General features: G+C 32.0%; 1 protein-coding gene across 1 annotated transcript in view; it reads right to left on the bottom strand.

Moving 5' to 3' along the window:
- ENPP1 (ectonucleotide pyrophosphatase/phosphodiesterase 1) overlaps positions 1–13636 on the bottom strand; it is a 96612-nt gene that overhangs the window by 52032 nt on the left and 30944 nt on the right. The window contains exons 2-6 of the mRNA XM_074309818.1: positions 12769–12841; positions 8704–8820; positions 6048–6173; positions 4718–4778; positions 36–133 (exon numbers count right to left, since the gene is read on the bottom strand). Coding sequence (XP_074165919.1) covers positions 36–133; positions 4718–4778; positions 6048–6173; positions 8704–8820; positions 12769–12841 — 475 coding nt within the window. The remainder of the gene's footprint in view (positions 1–35; positions 134–4717; positions 4779–6047; positions 6174–8703; positions 8821–12768; positions 12842–13636) is intronic.

The following is a 13636-nucleotide window of genomic DNA, read 5'->3' on the forward strand; positions in this document are numbered from 1 at the left end:
ATCACATTACCATGTTGAACAGTAAAGTTACTCACGTAGTTTCTTAATAACAGGAAGAAGTCCACCCCAAGTGTGCAAATACTCTGCCCTGAAGCCGTCCAAAGAAAACAAAATGGTAGGTGGGATTTCAAACCTAGGTCATAAGAAAAAGCTGTTTTTAGGAAAAATCATTTTGATGAACTTTATCCTTCCTTTTGATATTTTTTTCATAATGATGAATTTTCCACTATGATGGGACTGGAAAAAAAAAAAAAAGCTGGACATAAACCCTGTCCAAAAAAAAAAAGTTTATATGCACATGTATATAAACAATGTGAATTTTGAGAAAACAGAAGGACAAGAGAAGATCTCCAATATATTAAGCCTTACTTATGGAGTAACCCCATAAGATATGGGAAAGATCTGAACAAGAATTCTAGAGGATTAGGAACTATTGATTTTCTATATGTGTGTGTGTATACATATATACACATATATAAGTATATGTATATATATACATATATAAGTATATGTGTATATATATATATGTATATATATATATATTATATGCAAATATCTAATTTATATATGTGTGTTGCATCTAAAAATCTAAATACTATGCATAGTAGACTGAAAATAGTTCACCTGAGACTAAGGGAGATCTGGGTTCAAGTCCCAATTCTGACACACATTTGCTGTGTAACTTAGGACAAAACACTAAAACTCTCAGTGGCCCCAGACAACTTCTTAAGACTATAAGTTATAGGACAAATTCTCATCGATTTCAATAGAAGAAATTTTCAGTTCAGAAATAAAATTACATATAGGGGTGTTATGTATTTCATTATTATGTTATATAGACTAGTTTTCATAATATACAGGTATTATATAATATTTTATTAAGTAATCACTTTTTTATCAATCAACAAGCATTTATCAAATGCCTACTGTGAGTGAGACAATACAGAGACAAATACAGAGAATACAGAGGACATAAAATACATGGAATACAGAGACAAAAATAATGTAGTCCATGTCTTCAAGGAGTTTATAGTCTATCAAAGTATGAGCTAGGGAGAAGAAAGGAAAACATATACAAGTATAAATAAAATATAAAAATAAAATAAAATATTATTTAATATGTGTTTAGTCATGTCCAACATATACACATACAAGCATACATTAAATATATCTTCTCAAAGAGATCAAAAAAGGCTTCCTGTAAATGCAGCACTTAAGCAAAGCTTTAAAAGAAACCAGAAACTCTTAGAGGTAAAAAAATATATATAGGCATTTATAGATTAAAAAAAAAAAAAAAAGATTATCAACATTATGAATCACATTTCAGAAAATTTCTTATTACTTTCATTATAAAATAATTATATACTACCATAACACCCATAAAGTTTTCCCAGTACTTTCAGAGAAGGTGAAAATAAATATATTCCAATGGGAGAGAGGGATAGCCACTACTGATCACCAAGAAGACCATTTTAGCTTTACCAGAAATCATGGGGAGAGGAGTTATATATACTAAGTCTGGAAAGGGAGATTAGAAACAAACTTTGAAAGACTTTTAATGTTAAAGATTTGAATCTGCATTTTGATACTACAAGTTACAGGAAGCCCTAGACACTACTTAATAGGGAAATCTCTTGATAAAGTCTGTGCTTCAGGAAAATGACTCTGGCAGTTTGATGGGGTATGGACTAGAGTAAGGAGAGACTTGAATTAGGGAAGCCAATTAGGAGACTATTGTAATCATCCAGGTAAAAGGTAATGAACTAGAGTCATGGTCATCTGAATAATGAAAAGGGGACAGATTGCAAGGTATCTGAAGTTTCTTAGTGTGGAGAGGTCCAGGGGAGGAAACTTTATCTACCAGTATTGAGTGGTAACTCTACTGAAACTTACAAAAATGTCTAGAGACATTAGAGGTTAAGTACATACAACAGTTGGAACTTTCATCTATATCTCCCTATCTTGCCTAAGTCAGTTCTGTGTGTGTGTGTGTGTGTGTGTGTGTGTGTGTGTGTGTGTGTGTGTATGAGGGGGAGGGGTGTATGTACCTGTAAGTATATAAAATTTGTTTATAATACATATGTATATACATGTATACATACTTATGTAAGTATATATAATAGTTCAATAGAAGACATAGTTTGTGATGCAGCAAAACCAGTTCATTAGAAAAACACAAGAAAAAACTGGATTCACAACCTTACCTATGAGGTCTCTGACATATCATTTCACAACTTACTTGGTTTTCTGCAGAATGAAATGGTATGATTAGGTGATCTGTATAATATTTCCAGCTAGAATATTCCATTCTGTTCTTTTCTGTCTGAGTAATTGGATTACTATCAATAAACAAGTTCAGTTAAACTGGTTCAAGAATGATCAGCTATATTCTAGAATAGGATCATCATGGAAAGAATTATAGAGTAATTAAAAATAATTTATTTGCAATTAAAAACTGTAGCAGTAGTTAATTGAATGTCATCAGTATTCAGAAAAAAGAGAAGCAGTGAGAAAAGACTTGCCTGAAATTTCCCTTATTATTTATGCAAAATTTCCCTTGTCTGAAAATCTAGCTGGAAAATCTGATAGATTTTTTTTACTCTAGTAGAAAGTTAGCCAGAACAAAAAGGGTACATTCTTTAAAATATAAATCCAATTTCCTTTGACCCTATACAAAATAAAAAGTCAAAAGAGAGAAAACAAATTGATTATTAATTTAAACAATAAGCTATTATTAAATCCATTTCAGAAGATAATCGTATTTCACTAACATCCTCATATTTCTATCACTGTAACAGATCAGCTTATCATTGTAGGAATTCCCTGATACCCACTCACATCATAACTTATTCAACTTTATCACTCTGGGTGGCTCTTGTCTCAATACTCCCAAACATTATCCACTGGGGACTCATCCAACCCATTGTGGGAACTTTCTCAGTGAATTTTTAACATTGCACAGATACCAATGGAACATGCAAACAATCCATCAATCCCTCCTTCCCAAATTATGAGCACATTTTCTTTCCTAACCAGATATCTCTTTAGTGATTAGTCCTTCCTTGGTTAGTAATATATTCACATTGCATCCTACTCATACCCACTATGTACTTCTCCATTGCCCCTTGGATAAGCTTCAATTTTAATTCTCCAAATGGTATATACTGTAACTTGCAGCTTTATACCATTACTAGAAAAACGTTGTTATTTAAAAGGATTAGCCTTTGTTTTGAAAGGAAGTTATGGAATATTAGAAGCTATCCACTGCATTGTTAATCTTCAAATCAATTCTGGAACTAGTTAATTATCCATGTACAATGTCCATCAGACTATATGTACTAACTGATCAGTTCAATGTGTTATATCCAACTGCATTCAACTATATATCATAGAATATATATCATAAGAATAACCATAAATAATACAGGACTTTTAAAGAAAAGTCTTTTTTTTGGACAATGTACAATATCCATTCTTACTTCTTAATTTATATCAAAACATAATAAGAATTCAGAAAAGGGAGATATTGCTTCCAGCTAATGTGAAGGAACTTCATGCAAGAGTCTTGAAATGTCTTACAGATAGATGGCGGGAGATCATACAATCAACAATTATTTATTAAGTTTTCATTATGTTCCAAGACCTGTGCTAGCCACTAGGAATACAAAGTAAAAAAACTAAATCTTTGATATCATGGTACTTATATTTTATTGAAGAAAAGAATTTGTACAGACATAAGTACACATATGTACAAAATAAATAAAAGCTAAGTTGGGGGATAGGATAAGGCACTAACATCTGGGGAAAATCAGAATAGGTTTTATCCAAAAGTTAGCTGAGTTTTTAGTTAGTTTGAGGTTTTTAGAAATAACATATTATAAAAGGTGCAGGTAAGAAGAGATAATATTCCCAAAATAGAAGGAAAATACTGAGTATCATGGAGATGGGAAGTGGAATGTCATGAGAAAATCAGGAAGGTTAATTTAGCTGAATCATAGAATGAATCATAGAGGCAATAATCATAGTTAGTTTGAGGTTTTTAGAAATAACACATTATAAAAGGTGCAGGTAAGAAGAGATAATATTCCCAAAATGGAAGGAAAATACTGAGTATCATGGAGATGGGAGGTGGAATGTCATGAGAAAATCAGGAAGGTTAGTTTAGCTGAATCATAGAATGAATCATAGAGGCAGCAAGGTGGCGCAGTGGATAGAGCACCAGCCTTGAATTCAAGAGGACCGGAGTTCAAATCTAATCTCAGACACTTAACACTTCCTAGATGTGTGACCCTGGGCAAGTCACTGGGCAACCCCAGCCTCAAAAAAAAAAAAAAAGAAGAAGAAGAAGAACGATTTATATGATAGAAGCATGGAAATAATGGGAAAATATGCGTTCTAGAAGAAATGCCATTTGGCGAGAATAGAGAATAAAAAGAGGGCACAATGTGAGACACGGAGGGGAAAAACAGTTTAAAGCCAATATGTGAAAAAGTAAAGACCAAAAAATTAGCTGATTCAATATAACCATATTATATTAAATAGACAAGTATATTAAGGTATAAAAAATGTTACACAATATTTGGGGATAGTTATTTACCATCCACTACACACAATTGAAGATGGGGAAGGAAAGAAAAGAAAGATCTCTCTTAAATAGGGTGAAGAGATTTTTTAAAAGCAGAGGGGTAAAAACTGAGATTGTCACCCATAATCTTACCCTGTTGGACACTGAGGCTCAATAATGTTTTCACATTTTTCTTCTACCCAACTTTTCTCACCTAAAAAGAAGATTTTTAGAGAAATAAAAATTTATTTGGACAAATAAAATATTATCAAGAACTGTGATCTTGGCACATCATCAAAAGGCAGCTTTTTTTTAAACCTGCAAGCCCATATAAATGCTTATGCTAGCATGATGAAATATCAAAATATATAAGGAATTGTTACTGCTCTAGTAGCATTTAATTGAACTCTGGAAAAAATGGGAGAAAGTTTAAGTGAATAGTCTAATGTAGGATTCCCTTATCTACTGATGATATATGCTTCCTGCATATATCTGCCTCACTTTCCTTAACTGTAAAATGACAATAATAATAATAATAATAATAATAATAGCCCCTACCTAACAAGATTATTGTGAGAATCAAATAAGATTATATGTGTATAGTACTTAGTAAAAGGCCTGGCACATAGTAGGCACTTAATAAATGCTTTCTTGTTTGGTTTCATTTTTAGAAGACTTATCTATTAGATTTATTTTGCTTTCCCATTTTTGGACTTTCCATCTAGACTTTATAGAACATCTAAATTCCCATGTCATCAGGGAAAAGATCTTAAAAAAAAAAAAAAAAATCAATTAACTCCCAAAAAGTTGGGCTCCATAGAATTTTAAGGCACTCTGGTTTATGACATAAAAATTTTTATGTCCTTCTACACCTACTATAGTTACAACATATTAGTAAAAGCAATTATTATTTGTTTTTCAAAATTCTTTCATGTTCACGGTTTCATTTGAAACATAGCATCTCATAGCATCTCCATGATGGAACAGTCTTGGTATTGACATACAGAATTCATTTTAGAGAGAGGAGAAACTAAGCTTCTTTTACAGATCAGGAAACTAAGGTCTGGAAATTTACTTGACTTGTCTAATGTCACTCAGAGAAAATGAAAGGAGTTAGATTGTACCCTAGGTCCTCTATATCCAAAACTGGCATTCTTTTTATCAAACCATATGCTACTACTTTCTCACTCATTTACAATTTGTACAAACAAAGCAAAGAGCAGTTATAGATCTTGTTCAATACCACAGAGCCAATCATAAGTCACAGAAACACCTAGAATCAAAATCTCTTAAATCCTTTTCTAAGGTTCTTTACTCTTTGCTTCTAGCTAAGCTTGTGATATAGGCACTATTCTCTCCTCCTCAACCTGAACATGATTCCTTCTTCTCAAGATCTAAAGATGAAACATGAACCAAAAGTCCAGGAAACATCCACAAAGATGTTAGTATATTGCAGAAATAAAATCAAGTCAAAATTTTTTACCTTGGCAAACAGAGTCATAGTTAATACAGCAATCACCCTTCTCCTTGCAGTCATCTGTACAGGAGCAATGACTTTTGGGTAATCTCTTTTCACCACACCTGAATTTGCTGCAAGTCCATATATGTTCTGAAACAAAAAAAAAGGGGGAAAACCCAAATAAAAATTGCTTTTTATTTAGATACAATGCTGTCACCAACATAAATATCCCTCTAGAGGCCAAACTCTGATTTTTCAGATTTGACTTCCATTGACTATATGCAGTTTAAGGTAGAGATTTACTATAAACTTTGTTTTAACCTCCATACAACCACATAAAATTTTGAAGTTTGACTCTAGGGAATGAGTATCAAAGATAATTAACTGAAAACATGCAACTACAGCTAGTTCAAACCAATGGCTCCCCAGTTTCACATTTTAAAAATTAAAACATTGGTGGAAAAGAATTACAACATCAGTTCTGCTCTGTCTTCCCACCACAAAGATGCAGGTATTTGCCCAGTTCCAGAGTGTCTGAATTTTCACTCACACCTCATTTAGTACTGTGAGATAATGTACTCATAAAAGACTATTTACTTTGTGTTTTTTAAAACATTACTCTGTGAAATTTCACAGCTCATCCAAACTACATTCTCTCAGTGATACTATCTAGATATAAATCATGGCAAATCACAATCTCAAAAAAAAAAAAGCATAATTCTCAGTGACCCAGTTATGAGTAGAGAGATATCATCATCACCATCATCATCATCATCATATCATCACATTTATGCAGTTTTTGAGTCTTGCAAGCCTTTTGCAAATATCTCATTATTCCTCAAAACAATCCTAAAAGATAGGTGCTTTCCTCATTTTATAGATTAGGAAGCTGAAGGAAACAAAGATTAAGTTATTTGCCCATTATCACACAGCTAGTAAATATCAGTGCTATCTTTGAAGTCATATCTGTCTGACTTCAAGTCCAATATTCTATCCACTGCATTATCTAGCTGCATGCTGGATCTGCAAGCCCATTATTAATAGCATGCATATAATAATTGAAATAAAAGACATCAACAAGGCTATGCATGACTATAAAAGAAGGTGAAGGGTTCATACAGTGTTGTGAGAGCTAGCAGAAAGACAATCTATTTTACTGCTATCCATAAGGAAACAAAGTCTCCAGAATATTTTGTGGGTCCTTATAGAACTTTTACACAAGGCTATAGATAAAGATTGCACACAGTGAGAGTATGCATAGCTTCTGGTATCCTCAAGTGGAGGGAATACCCACTTCAGTGTGATTATGGAGCCACTGACTGATTAAAGTATAACATCTGTGAAGTATGTAGTGAAAACCATTCATGATTAAGAAAATTCTCTTTCTCTAATGACATTTTAAAAGGTTGATATTAGGTAAGTGTCCAAGAATTCATGTTTTAGCTCTGTAATGACTAGAAAAATGATAATTAAAGGATCAATACATCATACAGACTCTAAACACCAAGCCCAAATGCAAAGTTCAGAAAAAGAAATGTATTTGACATGAGCTAAATATGTATGTATATGTATATATTTAAACTACAACATTTGGACATATATATATATATATATATATGCTCCTACTTCTATCATGTCACTAATTTTAAAAAGTATTGGAGCATAAATGCTTTGAATTTTTTTAGATCTAAATAATTTGGAATTAAAAAATAAAATATGTTTGCTATGAAAAAGTGACCTGTATAGCCTAAAGCTATTTCTATATATGCTTCTTAGATTTAAAAAAAAAAAAAAAAAGGTTAAGCTACTGCCTTAGTAATATGCAGAATGTGATTGTGTCTTGGGTCTTGTTGCTTAATTTTTTATTGTAAACATAATCAGCAAAAAACATGACAAAATACAAAAAGAAGAAAAAAAAAAGAATATAATTTCCACATAACTTATTTTTAAAGAAGTATGCTATGTGCATACACATATGTTTATGAAGATATATGTGTGTATAATTTTAATTCTAGTTGCAAAGCTCCTTTATTTATTTGCATTTTCTTTTATATTTGCTTCTTCTGTACATTTCTTAATTTTTATTCAAATCTGATTTTTAAAAAAAAATTTTTAATTAAAAAAAAAAATCTGATTTAATCAGATTTCTGTTGAGTCTGATTTTTTTTGCACGTGTCTACCCCACAACCTATTGCTTTCTACACTAAATGAAGACTTCCCTTACAACAAATATAGTTAGATCCTTATTAGTTTGAATAACAAATCCTGTAAAGGGGTTAAATATATTTGAATTTGTACTATTCAAAAGTTATAATTATGTTACAACTTGTTATATGTTTAAAAATTATAAATATGTAAATTATGGTAATTGATTCTAGACCAGTAGAAGAACTATGTGGCATGAATTCAAATAATATGATAACTTCAGAGGATTCATTCTTCACACTAATTGGGAGTTAGCTGTATGCATGTTCCAGGAAAACTATTAAATCAACACATTGGCTATGTTTAAGGATCCATATCTAAGAATCCTGTATCTCAAGTCCACTGAGCCTCTGTCAATCTGTGAGAAGAACAAATTCTCCAATAAAGGTCTATTGTGATACATCTTTTATGCTCAATTTTTGGCCTTTCCTCTTCTAATTTCTACTCCCTTTCCATTTTCCCATATATTTTATACCTGGTTCTATACATGTTTCCCGGTAATCTAGACAGCAGTTTCCAAGTTCAACACAGGCAACATCACAGCGACAGTTCCCAAATGTCCTCTCAAAACAGCGACCTTTGCAACTTTTTACTGAAATATTAAAAAAAAGAGTTAGCTGCTGCTAAAGATGTATATAGAACAGGACATCAACATTTCAACCCAAATCATAAAGTCACTAAAAAGGGAAGGCTAAAATGTTGGTTTAAATGACATCTATGGTATTAATAACCATGTTATCTTAATACCCAATACAATATACAATATCATATTTGATGGTATAATACAATCATTTTATAGGATTATTTATGACACCTAGCTAACTAAAAGGAAAGAAAATTCACAGTAACAAAATCTTTATAAAATCCTATTAAGATTCAAACTTACAAAATGAGGAAAAAAACAGAACAAGAGCTCTAAATAAAATTTCTGTCCTGGGTGAGTGTCTGATAGTTTCCTGGTCTGTCCTAGCTTGCATGAGATTATGTAAACTACAACATTTGGACAAGGGCCAAAAAGGGAAGAATTTGTCCTAGGGCCATCTGTTGCCTTGATTTAAGCAGACCGGACTTTAACATACAAATTAACATAAGGTTAAAACAAAGTAAAGATAGAGAAGAATTTTGAAAAAATTTTAAGTCAGTCAAGTAACATTTATTAAGCTCTTTGGATGTGCCAAGCACTTTGCTAAGTGCTAATACCAGTTCAAGTGAGAAAGAAAATGTCAGCACCACATAAATGAGTAATAAAGTAGCTTGTACTCACAATTCTCTCTTAAATTCCCAAGTCATTGGCAAGGAAATTTTCACTCAACTAACTTTGGAGTATAGGGCAACTTATAATCAATAGGTAGTGCAATGCATAGGATGCAGTCTGGAGTCAGAAATACAAGAATTCAAATCCAACCTTAGATACTTACCAGCTGTGTGATCCTATCCAAATCATTTAACTGTATTTGCCTAATCTGTAGAAGATAATGACAAACCATTCCAGTACCATTACCCAAGAAAATCACAAATAGGTTCACAAAAAGTCAGTTATGACTGAACAAGAACTACAATGGAGCCATATACACAAAAAAAGACCAGAAAGTTTCTTGACCTAATAATTACAGTTACAAATTTGGTAAAATTTCTGAGAGTCTATTATTAATCAAATATCTCTATAAGAGATTTATATTATAGATAGTGTTCAATATTATAGTGTTGTTTTATATAATTGATACTGAAATCAATATGAATTTCCCATTCAAAAACTGAATGCCTAATCTTCACTGCTAAAAAGTAAAATTGTAAATGCTAATGAAATATGTAATATGAAGAAATTCCTAAAGGAAACATGAAAAGCAATCCCACTTGAGATTAGTAATACAATAACAATTTGGCACAAGAGGCATTAGAGTAATTAGTAATGCAAGTATTGTGGGGGAGGGGGTTTGAAAGACTAGGACCCAGGAAATGAATATGGATTAAAAAAAAAAAAAAAGGATAAAAAAGTCAGGAAGAAATATATTAATATCATGAAAAACTTAGTGGTGCAGGACATTAGGTGAAGAGGGATACACACATACACACATCAAGCACATAACAAGAATGTTACCATACACAGAATGCATATAAATGATGTGATTTTTTTCTTATATTATCAGGGCATGGTTATTTTATTCTCCTCTTTTAACCAAGAAGTGGTTATTTTTTTTTTAGAGATCATAATTATAATTACAAATATTATTCTTTTTTTCATATCATAGACAGATACAGACTTTTTACAGAAAGATTCAACATTTAAATTTGTTGGCATGTATTATTTTAATTTATTCCAAAGGAAATTTCTGATTCAGATCATTATAATGTTGTGATGAGTTTTAAAATATTAACTTAATAAATTCTATATATTTATTCTGGAGAGATTCTTAAGGAAACTTTAAAAGTGAACCTACTTGAGATTAATAGATTCTCAAAACAACTAGACACTACTCTTAATCCTATATTAATGGAAAAATTTAGCAAGAGGAAAAAAAGTTGCCTAATAATTTGTCCAACTGTTAAAACTTCTAAAGGCTCCTAGGCTTCAAAAGGCTCATAATAAAACCATCTTTTATTCCTGAGGAAAGTGATCTAAATTGTTTCTCTAAACTGAAAGGTGCATTGTAATTTGCTCAAATATTGTAATTCTACATATATAATTACTCACAACATTTTCTCATTGTGAATTCTGAACCTTCTGACTTTAGGGAAACATGGGATAAGGGGTAGGGGCCTACTGTCCCCACCTTAACTAATGTAATCAGAGAAAATTCAGGATGTAATTACAAACTGCAAAGTAGGTATTAAGGAATATCCCAACAATCTCACAGCAATGTATGAAAAAGTCCTTAATGAGAAATGATTATAGGGCTTTGACTATGGATCTTTATCCATTATAGACATAAGAAAGATCTTGTGACCATTTTAGAGAATTCATTCTATGTCTCAGACTAGGGATAAAAACAGCAAGTCAGTTCAGGAGTTGGCCAGTTCAGTGGTGGAAAATTCCAGACTTAGGAGCTCTTTGTGGAGACAAAGAGGGAAGCAGAGAGTGGGAGAGAGAATGCTAAAGAAAGGATGTTATTCTCTCCCTACACTGATCACGTCATTGGATAAACTACAACAGTAGGAGACAATGCATTTAGCCAGGGGCAAAGATATACATCAAAAAAGATATGATTAAGAAGAGATAGTCAGTTGCCTAAAAGGTTACTTCAAAGAATGTGCTCTCTCCGGGTAAATAGAAGTGCTGGATATGGAGCTCAAGAAGGGAGTGGATACTATAAACAAGTCTAGTTGTTAGCCCATCAGCAGAAAGGATATATCCATAGTGAGCTATTTAAGGACTTTATGAAGAGGAAAAGAATTTCTAATACAAAGAGTTGTGAATTACTCCTTAGACACAATATTCCTACTATAACAGTAACAACTTTATTATTATTGAATAATAATACCCTTATTACTATTGCATTTTAAGTCCTCTCTTCCTAAGAATGCTACATATATTTGTGAGATATTGCACCCCAGGCTTTTGAAGGGAAATGATTTTGTACTAACTGTGCTTGCTAAGCCATTTGATTAAAGACCTTTGACAAGAGTTTATTGAGTCTGCTGCTAAAAGTTCATGGAAAGCATACCAGTTGGGGCATACATTAAAAGTGCAGCTCCATAGGATTATTTCTAGAACCTAATAGGTAATAGAATCCAACCTGAGATTGTCAGTGGAAGCTATGGAGAGTATCTTCAGAAAGGTTTTACAAGAAAAAAGCTTTAGCAAGAACAATAAAAAATTATATTTTAAGATTTGAACTGTTTGCAATGCCAGAATTCCAGAAACCTTGAGAAATATTCATAGATTATTTTTATATGTTTGTCTGACATAATGCTGCACATTCATCATCAAACTGAATCCTCACAATGCTGTAGAAGTTGGTAATGCAAATATTATTCATAAAACAGATGCACCGAGCAATTAAGTGACCTACCTAAAGTCATATGGCTAGCAAGTAGTTGATCCAGAAAAACAATACAAATCTTTCCATTTCAAACCCATTGAACTTTTCAACATATTACTCTGGCTCACAGAAGGTTTCATGCAGCAGAAGTCATCCAAACCTAATACATACATTCATTCAGAGGATATATAGACTAGCCATCATGGTACTTGTAGCAATTTGTTTTAAAACATTAGTTCTAGAGGACAATTGAATTAAATAGAAGTCTAGGATTCCCCAAGAACATGTTGTTAGTAACTTTGTCAGCCATAGTTCTCACTTAAATAATTTCTCTGCTTCTCATTTTAAATTCAAATGCTGACAAAAATATTCTTATAAAAAAATCATGAAAATTACATACATGGCTAATATCATATGGTGAGGAAGGTAAGGTGGGCTCCAAAAATAAGGATAAATTAAATTCAAAAACTCATTAGATATTTGTATTGGAACAATGTCAGTCAATATCTATTCTTTAACAATAGAATTATGATACTTTTATTATATACTATTACGATTACCTTCTCTGGAACAGCTTGGTTTCAATCCAAATATACACCCAAGGATTGTTGTTAACATGCAAACAGACAGCACCTGTGTAAAACAAAAACTCCACTTTATTTTCCCAAAACAATATTTTCATTTATTTAAATTTTATTCAAGCAATCCTGGGATTTCTTTGGTTACATTCATTCATTGGAGAAATGTTGAGGAAATTTCCTCATATCAGTAGCTGTTCTGTAATTTGTGTTCTAGAGAGTGACCCATGTGACTGAGAGATTAATTGACCCTACCCAGGATTCTATAGCAAATAGCTGTCAGAGGGGGAACTTGATTCTTGCCTTCCTATCCCCAAAGGCAATCCTATTAACTACAATGTCATGTTGTCTCTCTTATGTTGCCAAAATATTCCTTGCTACATCAGGTAGGTAACACAATTCCTTAATAACTAATAACCCAAATCAATTTACTTCATTGGGGGGAAATTGCAGATTGCCTGACCAGCACCCTAATTAAATTGTTATTGAAGACATTATAGATTTATGAAATTCAGAGAGGGGACTATTTTTTTTCCTATTTCCTGCACCTAATACCACAGTAAGCACATAACAAACAAGTGTTGATCAATTGATGTTATGTGTCCATTTTATCTCTTGCACCTTGATAGGGAAAGTAAGACAAAATAGTACATTGTAATAGATAAAATAATACATTAAAGTCAGGAAACCAGAATACTAATTCAATCTCTGCTACTAATGTTCCATTTTCTCATCTTTAAAAAAAAAGCAAACTTTACTTGGAGACTTAACTAGAAATTTTGGTGTCAGGACAGATAAATAAAATGTGCCTCAAATCAATTTCATATTTCATAATGTAAAAATAATCCAA

The sequence above is a fragment of the Sminthopsis crassicaudata genome, chromosome 4, assembly GCF_048593235.1.
Source record: "Sminthopsis crassicaudata isolate SCR6 chromosome 4, ASM4859323v1, whole genome shotgun sequence".
Lineage (NCBI taxonomy): Eukaryota > Metazoa > Chordata > Mammalia > Dasyuromorphia > Dasyuridae > Sminthopsis > Sminthopsis crassicaudata.